This window comes from Cibotium barometz, chromosome 16, assembly GCF_041138505.1.
Source record: "Cibotium barometz isolate CiBa-2024 chromosome 16, ASM4113850v1, whole genome shotgun sequence".
Classification (NCBI taxonomy): domain Eukaryota; kingdom Viridiplantae; phylum Streptophyta; class Polypodiopsida; order Cyatheales; family Cibotiaceae; genus Cibotium; species Cibotium barometz.
This window is the reverse complement of record NC_141061.1, coordinates 2,373,466-2,389,226: the sequence shown is the minus strand read 5'-3', so window position 1 is coordinate 2,389,226 and position 15,761 is coordinate 2,373,466. Positions and strand designations below refer to the sequence as shown.

General features: G+C 41.7%; 1 protein-coding gene across 1 annotated transcript; it reads right to left on the bottom strand.

Moving 5' to 3' along the window:
* Positions 1-1,180, bottom strand: LOC147630259 (uncharacterized). Its single transcript, XM_086810065.1, has 2 exons — positions 935-1,180; positions 1-237 (listed from the first exon to the last, which is right to left on the bottom strand). Exons 1-2 carry the CDS (start codon positions 1,178-1,180, stop codon positions 1-3), a joined length of 483 nt encoding a protein of 160 aa, XP_086666191.1.
* Positions 1,181-15,761: the final 14,581 nt, after the last annotated feature.

The window sequence follows — 15,761 nt, the reverse complement described above, 5'->3', positions numbered from 1 at the left end:
CTACACCATCAAAAGTGTTCCGATGCGCACTACACCTTGCCTCTGAGCTTGAGCTTCTTTGTTCCCAATCGTTGCACTGGCCTCCACAGTTTTAGTCAGAATGGCACATAAGATTTTATTCGTGTTTTCCATTTGGCCATTCGCTTGTGGGTAGTAGGGGGAGGACTTTCTGTAAAGTGACAAGACCTCATTAATGAAGTGTGTCCCATTGTCCCACTGACGAGCTCGAGGGGGCAACTGAAGCATGTGATGGACCGATTCACACAATAATTCAGCAATCAATCGCACATTAGCTTTACGGGTCACCCAAGCTTCTACCCACTTAGTGCAATAGTCCGTAGAGCAGTTATTATACATCGAGCTTGAGTGTATTTGGCTGTTGGACTGATGGGTCCAATGAAATCTATGTCCCATGTCTCAAATGGTTGTAAGGACACAATTGGGTTTAGGGTCATGTGGTCCTTGAAGCAGGAAATTGCTGTACGGTAGCACTCATCACACCGCTTGATGTATTCTACTGCGTCTGCCATTAGAGTGGGCCACCATAACCCAATCATGAGGACCTTATGCGCAGTGATATCTGCTACAAAGTTCCCCCCAACATAGGCTGAGTGAGCCGGTTCAAGAAGGAGTACATACTCTTCTCGGACACGTCATAGAATTGTATCTTTCCCTTGCCCATAAAGTTGGTCTATAATGAGTTAATAGGGGACTGCCTGTTTAATTAAGCAATGGGCTCGGTCTTTACTGAGGAGGGGATCCACTGTAATCCATTGGCTAAGAAGTGTGCCACCACCTCCTTGCTCCATTTAGGAATCAAGCATAGTTGGAATAGGGCAGCGTCTAGTAAATCATCATCTACTCCCACCGGCGGTTCACTGTTGGGGATCCTTGACATGTGGTCTGCTAGAACATGCTAAGAGCCTTTCCTTACCGTGATGGTGAAGTCAAACTCGAGCAATATAAGTAGCCACCTAGTGATTCTACCTGTCATACAGGGCTTGTCTACTAGGTACAGGAGAGCTTGGTAGTCTACGAAGAAAACAAACTTAGTCACCATAAGATAATAGCAAAACTTATTGACGGTGTAGACCATGGCTAATCCTTCACTCTCGGTCATGGTGTAGTTCCTCTCTACTTCATTGAGTTGACTGCTGACAAATTTGATGGGGAAATCCATCTTGTGTTCTCCCAGTTAGGCCAACACACACAGCCAACAGCAAAAAAGCTGAGGCATCGATGTGGACATGGAAGATAATGTCCCAGTTGGGGGACCTGAGAATTGGAGCACTTGCCGAGTTGTGGATATTCCAATTAGATGGCAACTCTAGTCTATAGGCCACATCGTTAATCTTTTCAATATTTTAAATGGTCCATAGTATCTAGGTGCAAGTTTAACTGCAGGGAATTTTTCCACACTCTTCAATCGTCTCTTCTCAATTCTCAAAAGTACATAATCACCTTCTTGGAATGAAAAATCTTTACGCTTTCTATTTGCTTTAAATGTATACTTCTCTTGAGCTCTTGCAATACAATCACGCACTTCAGATAAAATGCGATCAAAGTCTCGAGTATATTGGTCATCAGCAGCTTCAATCTTATGGGAGAGTCTAGTAGCCGGAATAGGCAAAACTCTACCATAGATAATCTCAAATGGTGCTCGACCAGTAGTAGAATGAGGAGTATTATTATAAGCAAATTGGAGTAGACGTATGTACTTATCCCATGAACTAGGTTGCTGGGAAACATAGGCTCTAAGCATATCTAAGATAGTGCTATTCGTGACTTAGGTCTGTCCATTTGATTCAGGATGAAAAGCTGTAGAAAAATCTAACTTAGTGCCTAAGTTTGAGAAAAGAGCAATCCAAAAGTGACTACAAAATTTGGAATCTCTATCAGAAACTATCACTTTGGGTAGACCATGATTAACAAAGATTTGCTTGACAAATATGGTCGCAGCTTGCTGAGAAGTCAGTGTCTTTTTACATGGAATGAAATAGGCTTGCTTACTAAACCTGCCCACTATTGTCCAAATCATGTCATGATGACTGGAAGTAGTAGGAAAGCCTGTAATGAAGTCCATAGACACTTGTTCCCATGGTCGGTCTAGAATGGGTAAAGGCATAATCAATCCCAAAGCTTTGCCTTTGTAGCTTTTAATTGCTTGACAAATGTTACACTCAGCTAAAAATTTTGCTACCTCATTTTTCAAATGAGGCCAAAAGAATTCTTGAGAAACTACTTGAAGTGTTACGGAAACTCCTCTATGTCCCATGAATGGTGGTTGGTGCATTTCTAACAAGATAAGTTGTCTATAGGGTTGAGTAACACATAATCTTTTCTCAAAGAAAAGATAGCCATCATTATGAGAATAATTTCCTTGAGGTGTCCAATTGTTTTCACGCAATTTGATCCATATCTCAGAAAAATCTGGATCTACTTCATAAGTTTCTTTCATAAGTACAAATGGTTCACTTTCAATAGCGGAAATGTTGTTGATATGAGGTCTTCTACTTAAAGCATCGGCAACAACATTTTCCTTTCCAGGTTGGTATTGAATCATGGGTTGGAAAATTTGTATGAAAGATGCCCATTTGATGTGCCTATCTGAAATAAGGGGTTGCGAAAGCAAATGCCTAATGCTTTGTTGATCAGTCTTGATAAGAAATTCTGAACCCATTAGGTAATGCTTCCAAATCTTCAAGGCATGCACAACTGCTGCTAATTCCTTGTCATATGTACTATAATTTATTTCAGCAGGTTTTAGCTTTCGACTTTCATAGGCAATAGGATGGTTGTCTTGCATAAGCACAGCACCAAAACCTTTTCCACTAGCATCAGTTACTACCACAAAGAATGGTCTTTGAAAGTTAGGTAGTGTAAGAACTGGTGCATGAGTTAATGCATCCTTGAGTGCTAGAAAAGATTTATCTTGAGTTTCGGTCCAATGGAAAAATGTAGTTTTCTTGAGAAGTTCTGTCAAAGGATATGCAATATAAGCAAAATTCTTGACAAACTTCCTATAGTAACTACATAGACCGAGAAAAGATCTAAGGTCATCAATGTCTCGAGGTGTAGGCCAAGAGGCTATACACTCAATCTTCTTAGGATCCACACGGATTCCTTCAGCTGACACTATATGGCCTAAGTATTCAATCTCTTTTTGAAAGAAAGAACTCTTTTCAGGATTGACATATAATTCATTTTCTCTCAAAAGATTAAACACTTCCTCCAAGTGTTGCTCATGCTTTTGACGATTCTCGCTGAAAACAAGAATATCATCAAAGAACACCACAACAAAACTTTGAAACTTTAGGAAAATGCGATTCATCATACGACTGAATGTAGCTGGAGCATTGGTCAAACCAAATGGCATAACCAAAAACTCATAATGGCCAGTCTGGGTTCTAAATGCAGCCTTGAATATGTCTGACTCAGTCATGTGTACTTGATGATAACCAGACTTTAAGTCAATCTTGCTATAGACCTTTGAACCTCTAAGCTTATCAAGTAAGTCATCTACCCTAGGGATAGGGTATCTATTCTTGACAGTGATTTTGTTCAATGCTCGGTAGTCAACACACATTCGGAAAGTTCCATTCTTCTTCTTAACAAGAAGGACTGGAGCTCCAAAGGGTGAACTACTAGGTCTAATAAGGCCTCCTTCTAACAAATCCTCGATTTGTTTTTGGATAAGGTGCATTTACTGGAACCAAGTATAATTGCATGCAAGAGGTGAAAGGTTTAACTTTAAGCATCAATTCCTTAACAAAAAAAAGGGATTTCTTAGTTGCACCTTTACAAGGTGTAGATGTAATATTGGGTATGCCTTGGAGACATATGTACAACCCTATTATAGACTATGCTACACATAGCATTTGTGTAAGGAAGGACAATGAAAATATTTTCCTCCAATGTCTAATCAAAGGAGAGACGGCAATAACTTCATGCTCATTAATTTTTCCTTTTATTTTGAGTAACGAATAAGCTTGAGGTTTACCTTCTGCTTCTGAATAGTCGGGGTCAGAGTTACCCTCTTGCTTGAGCGATTCATCTTCATTGTCATCTTCTTCAAGCATATTGACTCGTGCCGCCCGCCAGGTGTCTGATTCTTTGCACGTTCTGAGCAATTTGGTGCTATATGTCCTTCTTTATGACATTTAAAACATTTGATTGGAGGACCTTTGGGCTTGCCACCGTTGACTTTATTTGAATTTGATTCGCCTTTGACCATCTCCTTGCCTTTGTCAAACACTGGCTTATGAAAATTTCTTGAAGCATGAAAAGGTTTAGAAAAAGGTTTAGAGTGGTTACTCTCAAATGACTTGGCCTCTCTAGGAAAACCATTTTTGCGTTTGAAATTTGTTGCCAATGATATAGCTGTAGAAAGTGAATGAGGTTTAAACATATTCACATCGGCCCTAATTGTAGACTTAAGGCCCGAAATGAATTTCTTCTTTTGGTCCTTCTCATTGACTTTCTCCACAACTTGTACCTGTAGTAATGTATTCCAAAACTTCTCCACATACTGAGATATGCTTTCTTTTTCAAGTTGATGCAATGTATCCCATTGATGCCTAGCTTTAGATTTAAATTGTGAAGGTAAGAAATGTTTTTTCACTAGCCTTTGAAACCTTTTCCATGAATCCGATTTGTCACGTCCTTGCTTGATGACGCTCCACCATAAAGCTGCGCTATCCACCATGTGATTAGCCGCACATTTGATCTTGTCCTTCTCGAAAAATTTCCCCCCCGAAAAGTAGTCATCCAATTGACTAAGCCATGCCAAAAGGACTCAAGCATCTTTCTTGCCATCATAATTCTGAAATGAAAAAGCTTTACGACTGATTTTAGAATCTTTCCGTGAATTTTATGCTTGAAGTGTAGCATTGACAGCTCTTTGGATGGTGTCGTCTTCGTCATCATAAGATGGCAAAGAGTCACGCTTACGCCTTCGACTCGTGAGCTGTCGCTCCAATTCAATTCGCATCTCTCTCTCTTCTACAATTTGTTGTTGTAGAGATTGGAGTTGCTCTTGAATTGAAGGTGGAATAGGAAAATTTGCCATAGTGCTCATGCAAACAATGTAAATAAGTAAAATTGATATTATTTGATGTATGTAAATAAAGCAAATGATTGTACTTATCTCAATTCTCCCGCAATTCGATTTGTGTTGAAATTGAACAAAGACTTTGGTTCAATGGTTGGGTTGAATTCCCTTCGTTTCGCACAAGTCCCGAACAATTCCGAGTGATTTAGGAGACTTGGGCTAGTCGAAATGCTGAAGAAATAATTTTTTGCACCTTGAACACTGCTCAAAAAATTCTCAAAACTTGGCCAAACCTTTGTAATAATTTTTGAGAATTTTTAGAATTTTTCAAAAATTATTTTAGAATTTTTTGGCATTTATTTGGCCTTTTTAAGCCTCTTTGAGCCCTGAAAAATCAATTTTCTGCACCCAAAAATCTGAAAATTACAATTCTTTGGAATTTCTCTTGAAATAGGAAAATAGGTAGTGTGAAAGCTCCAAAAGTTGATGTGACAAGCATTGGGCTTGGGAAAAGTAGAATTGGGTTAAGGAGGATTTGGCTTAATTAACTATGTTAAGCTCTTTTGTGAGCTTATCACTTGGAAAACACACGGTGCTAATTCCCGCCCACTAGGTTGCGTTTTGGCGCATCGCTTTTGCTTGGCTTCTTTTTTTTTGGATTAATATACAAAGCTTGTAGCTCACAAAACATGCAGACCGTCAATTATAGAACTTTTGCAGCTTGAACCTTTGCAAAATCTGAGCAAACCACATGAGGTTTTTGGCTATGGGGAATCCATCTATACGGTCAGATCTGAAATTCATGAAGCTTTGAGCAAAACCACTTTTTGATAAAGAAGAATGGTTTTGGGAAGAGGTAAGTGGGTTTGAGAAGTAGAGCTAGTTTGAGAATTTGAATTTTTGGTTACGCACTGGTTAAAAGCCTGCAACTTTCTTGAGAGTTGTGTTGATGAAGAACCTTTCCACAAATCTCCTAGCCCAAGCTCTGATACCACTGAAAACGGAATCGTTCTCTAGGACAGCTTGTGGAACACTTGAGAAATTCAACACATTAATTCAACCATGAAAACACATGCTTTGCAGGTTTCAACAAAATCAAATAAATTAAACAAAAGCATAACAAACATAATACTTAGCTCCAAGATAAACATGCTGGGTGCAATCTTCCCGGCACTCTTCCACAACAAAAATAGAGTGTCCCAAAAATTGGGGCTAGGGTAAAGCCTTTAGGCTTTAATAAATTCAACATTATAAATGTATTTTTTCCAATGTATCAAAATGGAAAAATCAACTACTAAGGTTACTAAATATGATGCGCATAAGAAACATTCTCCTCAACATTATTCATCAATCCTCGTAATCTTCATCACCTGAAAATATAAGCCCAATTAATAATTAAATTAATCCCACAAATATTAAACAGGCACAAACCATTACAACTCATGACTACCAGGCGTAAGTATACCAGGAATCACCCTGCCATACAAACCTAACTGAAATAATCATAGACGGCCCCAAGCATACGTGTCATATACCGCATGTATTAATATTTATAGTGGTGTCACCCACGATATTAACCTAGCCGGCATGATGCAAGAGTAACCTAGGCGTCCCCAAATTACTCAAGAGGAAAAAATAATATTCTTAAAGAGGACTTAAAATATATTCTCATGACAAGACAGGGGCTAAAAGTGGTCACTGACAGATATGCCTTTGGAGTAGGCATTGAGCACAAGTAGGTGACATATGCCATTGGAGTAGGTGAGAGACGCCGATGAGTAGGTGGGCGCCGCTTCGTCGGTCAAGTGGGTAGCCAAACTTGGAGGTGGGGTCGCCAGAGATTCCATTTTGTGTGGCTGGTGGTTGGCCTTGTGGGCGCCCTTGAGGTTCATGAACTTTAAGATGCCTGATCTTGGGGGTGTCCGATCTTGGGTTCACACAGTGAGGATGTTGACTTGGGGATGCCCGATTTTGGGGATTCACGGGATTGGGTGCCTGACCAACGGGTAGTGAGGGTGGCTAGAGGTCCCCCACCAATTAATCTGTTCACTGTCCTGGTGAACACAGAAGCAAAGAGGCGGATGTTGAGGTGAAGTTGTAGATGGACTGCCATTGACGGTCCAGGAGAAGGTGGTGAGGAAGTAGGACCACCACAAGTCTGAGAGGAAGTGTCGACGAAGTGGCCACCACAGGCCTCATTCGAGCGAAAAAGGAAAACACCAATTGGGATGCCCTTGCAAGCATTAAAAATAGGTACATATGGGATGCCATGGCTGATTTGGATGACGAGGAGCACATCCATGGAAGAGGGACATCCATGTAGTAAGAGATGATTCTGGTGTTATCAAATTTGTAGGATCACTTATTAGGCAGAGGATATAAGATAAACCATAATGCCAAATCACATTGAGAGAGAAAGAAAGAAGATTATATATATATATAGCCAGCACAAGATATAAAGAGAGGGTGGAAGAGAGAGGAAGAAGAAGAAGAAGAAATCCACCGTAGGATTTAGAAAGATTTCCACGGTAAGTCACAAAGAAAGTAGGAGAGAATTGAGAGAGAGAGAGAGAGAGAGAGCTATCCACCATAGGATATAGAAGAAGAGAGAGAAAGAAATAGAAACATCCACAATAGAATAGAGAGAAAAGGGAAAAGAAATATGCACCGTGGGGAGAGAAAGGAAAATCCACCTTAGAATTTCGAGAGAGAAAAAGGAAGAATTTATCACAAGTTGGAAAGAGAGAGACAGAGAAAGAAACCACAAAATTTAAGAGGGGGCGCAGGTAGGTATGCTGGGATGCTTTTGTGTTTTTAGGTTTTTTTTTTTTTTTGGGGGGGGGGGGGGGGGGGTTTGATGGTTCGTAGAGGGGGGTGCATGAGTCGGAATTGGGCGAAGGAAGGGTGAAGGCATTGGTGCCCACGGGGGGAAGGGGACAACAACAGGCAAGGGGAAAGCATGGGGATACGTGAGGTGAATCGTGGGGATGTGTGATTATTTTGGAATGTTGGGGGAGGGTGGCCTGGGGGTGTGAACGAGGTGGAAATGCAGTTGAAGTGGGCGACGGAAAGGGCAGCAATGGGGTGCGCAAGGGGAAGGCGGCAAGGAAGCAGTGTGGTGGCCCCAAAATTTAGCGTGGGGGGTGTACAAGTTACGGGGAGCACTGTGATGCGAGTTGGGTGTTTGCAAGGTGACAGCGAGGCAGGAGGTGAGGTGTGGGGTTGCCCGTGGGGATACGCAATAGGGGTGCGCAACTGGGGATGCACAAGGGAGCAAGAGGGTAACAAGGTTGGGGTAGGGTAGGGTACTCATTTTTTGGTATATGTTTCTTATTTATTTTGTTGAAGGTGCACAAGGGGGTGCATGAGGGGGATATGGGGCGAAGGGGGTATGCCCAAGGGTGCACGAGGGAGGGTGGTTGGGGGGGTTCGGAAGATGGTGTGAAGGAGGTGGCCCACGGGAGGGGTGTGAGGTTGGGGATGCACAAGGGGGCATGAATTGGGATGCACGAGGCTAGGAAGAGGGGGGTTCACAAAATGGTGAGGGGATGGGGTGCGTGAGGGTGGGCACAGGGGGGATGCATGATGGGGTGAGGCTAGGGTGCACAGGATGGTGGGCGGGGATGTGCAAGGGGGTCCACATGGGGATGCACAAAGGGGACCACAGTGAGGGGATGGGGATGCACAAGATAGGAATGCACGAGTTGTATCCATGGTGATGCACGAAGAGTGGGGATGCATGGGGATGCACGGGAATACACGGGAATGTGGGGATGCACAAGATAGAAATGCACGAGTTGTATCCATGGTGATGCACGAAGAGTGGGGATGCACAGGGATACACAGGATACACGGGAATGTGGGGATGCACAAGATGGGAATGTGGTGATGCACGAAGAGTGGGGATACACAGGGATACACGGGAATGTGGGGATGCACAAGATGGGAATGCACGAGTTGTATCCACGGGGATGCATGGGAGGTTGGGGATGCATGAAGAGCCGGGATGTACGAGGGGGTCCACGGTGAGGAGATGGGGATGCATGAGGGGGTGGGGATGCAGTAAGTGCAGGGATACACAAGTGGTAAATGGGGATGCATAAGATGGTGGGGATGCATTAAGTGCGGGGATGCACAAGTGGTATCCATGGCGATGTGGGAGTGTGGGGATGCCAGGAAGCACAACGGGGATGCACAAGTGCGGGGATGCCGAGTGGTGTTCACGGGGATGCACGAGAGTGTGGGGATGCGCAAGGGGAATGCACAGAGTGGGGACACGAAGTGAGGGATCCACAGGGCATTGTGGGGATGCACAAAGTGGGAGTGGGGACTCCACGGTAGCCGTGATCGTGGGCTGGCCCAAGATGGGTTTGGCTATAGGGGGATTTGTGTGCACCTTCGTCGTGGGCTGATCCCTAGGTGGTGCTGGTGGTTCAGATGTGATGGAGGTGGAGTGCTTGCCATGCCTCCTATCCGTGATAGGCTCTCCCAAGCTAATCACCTCAAAGTGCTCGATCATGAGGTCTTGAGGGGTGGAAGCATCATAAACCTTCGAGATGTCCACCATGTAGTACGACAGATCCCCTGCAGCCTGGAGCCAGTCTAGGAGCTCTGAGTCGTCCCCGTAAGGCACTATGCCTTCCTCCATTGGTGTGGGTGCAACCACCGCACCCCGCACGACTTGGTTTGGACCTTCTTCAAGATTGAGCTCTTTTTGGCCATGGGACTCAGGGATCCACAGCCTATCGATACCCCAGTCATGTAGTACACCAGCACCTCACAGCCATGGCCGACCAATCAGTAAAGAGTATGCCCCTTTGACTTTGGGAAGACAGATGACCACAAAATCTAGAGGGAAAACAACATCTTGAATTTTGATTGGTACTCCCTCCACGAGCCCCAGAGGTGTCACCTCACACTCGTCTACCATCCGGACATGGAAGTTGGCTGTGGTGATTTGCAGACTAGTGGCTTTGAGAGTGAACTCCAGCATCAGGTTGACTCCATATCCGCCATCCACGGTGGCTCTAGAGAGAGGGGTACCAATAATTTGTACTGTGAGGCGAGGGCTCTCGGAATCGATGAGGGCGCTAATTGCATGAGTGATGCCCAAACATTTTGCAGCTTGCAGGCCCGCCCGAATCCGTGGCTCGCCACTTGGAAGGTTTGACCCCTCTTCTAGTTGGTGCACTAGCAGATCGAATTGCATTTTTGAGTAGCCGGGCTAAAATGGAGTAGTTAGTAGAGTGAAATCCCCACCTTGCTCTCCTTGAGGAGGTCGGCCAGGGAAGCTATTGAAGGTGCGGGGTGGAGAGTCACATCAGCATGCCCAGTAGGGAACATGGGTGGAGCCTCCTGAAGGTCTTTTGATAGTTTGCGGAAAGGCGTGGTCTACCACATTATGAGAGATATGTGAGGGGACTTCACCTTTCTCCGTTGATGGTTCTGGTTCTCCAAGGATTCGCTTTTGAGCATGAGTGACCACACCTGTGGTGGGGTGCTCCATATGAGATGAGGGTGGTGGGCTGTTTGGGTGAGGGGACACTCCCAAGGTGAAGGATGGGTGAACTGGCACCGAGGAAGGGGTGTCTGTAGCACTTTCGACAGAGACTAAGTGAGTGGCAGTTGGCATTGGGGAGGTGAAGTCAAGGGAGGCACCAGCTCATTGCTTCGGACAGTCCTAGGTGTAGTGATCTTTGGCCTCAGGGGGCAGTGAACGGCATGGGGGTGTCCCTTCTGGATGAGGACATCGACCTTGGTAGTGACTATAGTCACTCCCCACAGCGGTAGCATAAGGTGGGATGGTTACTGGGAGCAGGGGGCGGGGAGCGAGGGTAACAGCAAGGGTGGAAGGTGTAGGAGATGGTGGAGTGGGCATAAAGGGTGGAAGGTATAGGTTAGGGGGTGAGGGTGTGTGGGGGTATGCATGAATGGCGGGTAGACAAGTGTGGGTGCTGGGGTGAAGGATGTGAAATGACCGACGGGTTGGGTGGCAGATGAAACGGTTGCTAGTGATGCAATTTGCAGAAGCCCTTCAAATAATAGCACTGCTTGTCCTCATGATCGCCTTTCTCACAGAAAGAAAAGTACTTTCTCCGTGGTGGGCACTCTTAGGGGGAGTGCCCGGGGGCTTGGAAAATGGCACACCACACTGTTTTCCTTGCTTCTTGTAGCCCTTTGAGTTCTTCTATCTCCTTCTTTAGTTGGTGGGCCAGAGTGTTGTCTTCACTTTGCACCTTATGAAGCTTCAGGGCATCTAGCTCCCTTGTGAGTGTGGCCAAAGGATTGTGGCCATAGGATCGGCAGGTGAGGACATGACTCCAGAGGCTGAAGAATTGTTGTCATGTTCAAACATCAAGAAAGCATTCTCCAGTTTTGAGAGGCCATCTCTTGGAAGTCCAGTAAGGTGGTAGGTGCAGGCTTACTTTCTTTGATCTTTTGTTGGGTGGACTGGGGTAGGGATTGCATCACCCATTGCTTGACAATAAAGTCACCTAGGCAGGTTGGAAGACGAGATACCAAGACCCTTGTCCATGTCATCAGCTCAGACATGCTCTCCCCAAGCAAGAGTTGAAGTCTTCCCAAGTCCTAGAGAATGCAGTCTTCATAGTTGCCCGGCCCCTAAAGGTGCGAAGGAAGGTATCCCTCAAGGTGGCCTGGCCCCTAAAGGTGCGAAGGAAGGTATCCCTCAAGGTGGGCCAGTCCATCAAGTGGTCACTCGCCAAACTGACTAAACCACTTGTCAGTGGAGCTTTCTAGAGTGGATGGGAATAAAGCCAAGTAGGCATCCTCCCGCGCTCAAGACCACGGCTTTTGCACATAGAGATGAAGCGCTACACGTGGTCATCCCCATCTTCCAAGGTGAAACCTTTGAACATGGGAAACTTGATGTTAATCCAGCCCAACACCACTGATAAGGATTCTCGAACTATAGAGTTGTTCCTAGGGTGACCTTGATTCACACGGCCATGGATAGAGGCAGAGGAGCAGCAGCACCTTTTGGAGGCACAAAGTGGACTGGCCATTTGCGGCTTGAACACTTAACAGAGAGGGGACTTGTAATGGGACTAATAGAACTAGAGCTCCGAGAACGAGTGTTGGGCATGCAAAGATGATGAACTATTATAGATTTAAAGTCGTTGGAACTCCTGACTCACAAGAGTCCCCAGAGCAGGATCGCCATGTTTAGCTACACTTGTAGCTAAACTTGTAAGATTTCTCCCCAGCCTCTAAAAATGTCCAGCATCTTCCCCTGTAATCAATTCCCTCTTCAAAAATATAAGAGATCTCGTCTCTGCCTGTTTTGGCATAGAGAGAGAAAATATTCTAGAGAGAGAATATCCAGATTATGAATATTTTTGGATAGAAAAATAACTCATCTTATTAAAATAAGTTCCCCTAAAACAGAAATTCAAAAAGAACTTTCCAATGTGCAATTGGAATTAATTGGAAATGGGTATGAAGGGCCTTAGCCTAAGGGTCTAGATTTTCAGAAATTTTTGGATTATGGTCCAATTAAGGTTCCTGTGGACCAATAGGATCAATCCATGTGTGGAGAGAAGATAAATCCAATTTGTAAAAGAAGATACCCAAAAATGAGTAAATGGTCACATAAGATGAAGAGTTGACTATGTACAAGGTTTATTAGTAAGAAACTATGAGTAATAAAAAAAATATGAGATATTTTGGGTATAATGATTCCATTTTGACACATATGTAAGGAAGGGGAGTCCCTTAAAGGAGGTGCATACTTCACATGCTTGAATGTGTTTTAAAATAAAAAATAATGTGATATTTTTATCTCTCCTCTCTCTTGAACCAAACCAAATCAAATCAAAATGGAACCAAACTGAATCAAAAAGTAACCAAACTAGGTCCAAATCTAGTCCAAATTCAACCAAACTAAAATCTAAAAAATTCTAAAAATCAGTTAGCTTTGGTTAGAGCTTCCCTCTCCTATAAATAGAACATGAATTCTTTGAAAGAAATAGGAGAATTTTACTATACTAAAGTTATGCTGAAATAATGTTAATTTCTACTATTCTCTAAAATTCTCTCCAAATTGGAGAAATTGGAGCTTCCCTCTTTCTTCAATCCCCATTGGTGGCTCCATCAACATACTAAACCAATTGATTGGTTGGGGACCTCTACCATGAATAAAGAATCAAGCAATTTGTAAGGTAAATGGTGAATTTAGATCTTTTCTATAATTTCTCAATGTTTCTCTCTTCTCAACCCCTCTCAAGCTGGAGAAGCTTAATTGGAATGGTTTTTGAATGCTATTGAAGTTAATTGATGAATGGTAGTGAAGAGTTACATAATTTGATGAATGCTATTGAAGTTAATTGATTAATGATCGTTAAGAATTACATAAATTTTCATTTATGCTTAATTCTAATGGTTTTATGTAATTTCTCTCTCTCACTCAAGAAATGGTCATACTCATGACCCATTCTCAATCCAAATGAAGCTTTTCATAAAGCTTTTTCTTAATCCAAGATTAATCTATGCTTGAGGTCAAATTAATGGTTTTTTTCTATGATTTTAGTTTATGTATTTCATGAATATTGATGATTCAATCCATTATTGGGTTAATGATCCAATTAGGGATCATTCTAATCATTCCCTTAATGATAAGCTTTATCCTTCAAAATAAATTGAGATTTATCAGTCATAGTAGCGGAGCTATGGCAAAATTTTTATAAAAATTACACATAAAATAATTTCATTCAAAGCATGAAAAGAGAACTTCTTACCATATTCTAGGAATTATCATCCTAGATTAATTGAAAGATATTCATTGTAATCATAGAGAAATTGATTTTTATATTATGCATAATTGGATTTCATGCATAGAGGTATGCATAAAATATTATTTATTTTAATGTAAAAGTGTTACTTTTATCATAATTGGAATTCATGCATAGAGGTATGCATAAAAGATTATTATTTTAATGTAAAACTGTTACTTTTATTATATTTGGAATTCATGCATAGAGGTATGTATACAAGATTATTATTTTAATGTAAAAGTGTTACTTTTATCATATTTGGATTTCATGCATAGAGGTATGCATAAAAGATTATTATTTTAATATAAAAGTGTTACTTTTATCATATTTGGATTTCATGCATAGAGGTATGCATAAAAGTTGATTATTTTATTATAAAAGTGTTACTTTTATCATATTTGGATTTCATGCATAGAGGTATGCATAAAAGATTATTATTTTAATATAAAAGTGTTACTTTTATCATATTTGGATTTCATGCATAGAGGTATGCATAAAAGTTGATTATTTCATTATAAAAGTGTTACTTTTATCATATTTGGATTTCATGCATAGAGGTATGCATAAAAGTTGATTATTTTAATATAGAAGTGTTACTTGGATTTCATGCATAGAGGTATGCATAAAAGTTGATTATTTTATTGTAAAAGTGTTACTTTTATCATATTGGATTTCATGCATAGAGGTATGCATAAAAGATATTCTTTTTATACTAAAAGTGTGATTTTCATCATAAATGGATTTTATGCATAACTTAGATGCATAAGAGAAATTCTTTTATTCTAAAAGTGTAATTCCTGCCAAATTGAATTTATGCATAGGAAGATGCATAAAAGAATGGATTTTTAATTCAAAAGTGTTATTCTCATCCAAATTGAATTTATGCATAGGACGATGCATAAAAGATGGATTTTTATTTCGAAAGTGTTAGTCTCCTTAAATGGAATTTATGCATAAATAAATGTGTAGAGAAATCTTATATTAAATATAAGAATTCTCTTGTATTCTATGAATAGATATGGAAAGTGATAGGATGTGATAAGAGGTGTATGAGATGTGATAAGATGTGATAAGATGCATATGAGATGAGTTAGGATGTGATAAGATGAGTTAAGATGTGATAAGATGTGTATGAGATGTGATAGGATGTGATAAGAGGAGTATGAGATGTGATAAGATGTGATAGGATGTGATAAGAGGAGTATGAGATGTGATAAGATGCATATGAGATGAGTTAGGATGTGATACGATGAGTTAAGATATGATAAGATGTGTATGGGATGAGGTAAGAAGTGTATGTGATGGGATAATATGTATATGGGTTGTGATAGGGTGAGAATGGATGTGATGTAAAGAATAGATGTGAAGGCATATGTGGCTATATGAATGGGAATGTGAAAATGGATGTATGTATGTGGACGTGTGGATGTGAAAATGGGAGTGTGGATGTATGAATGTGAAAACGGATGTATACATGTAGATGTAGATGTATAGATGCGAATGAGAATGTGGATGTGGATGTATGCATGGAGATGTTAATGTATGCATGGAGATGTGGATATATGTAGGTAGATGTAGATGTATAGATGTGAATGAGAATGTGGATGTGGATGTATGCATGGAGATGTTGATGTATGCATGGAGATGTGGATATATGTAGGTAGATGTAGATGTATAGATGTGAATGAGAATGTGGATGTGGATGTATGGATGTGAATGAGAATGTGGATGTGGATGTATGGATGTATGCATGTAGATGTTGATGTATGCATGGAGATGTCGATATATGTAGGTAGATGTAGATGTATGAATGTGAATGTGATTATGGATGTGGATATATGCATGGAGATGTTGATGTATACATGGAGATGTGGATGTACGCATATAGATGTAGATGTATGGATGTGAATGTGATTATG

Bases quoted from the DNA above. Each gene is read 5' to 3' on its own strand.
- LOC147630259 (XM_086810065.1), bottom strand. From the start codon at position 1,180: ATGGATTTCCCCATCAAATTTGTCAGCAGTCAACTCAATGAAGTAGAG. The intron at 238-934 runs GTAAGGAAAGGC...CACATGCTTCAG, and splicing joins AGTTTGACTTCACCATCACG to TTGCCCCCTCGAGCTCGTCA.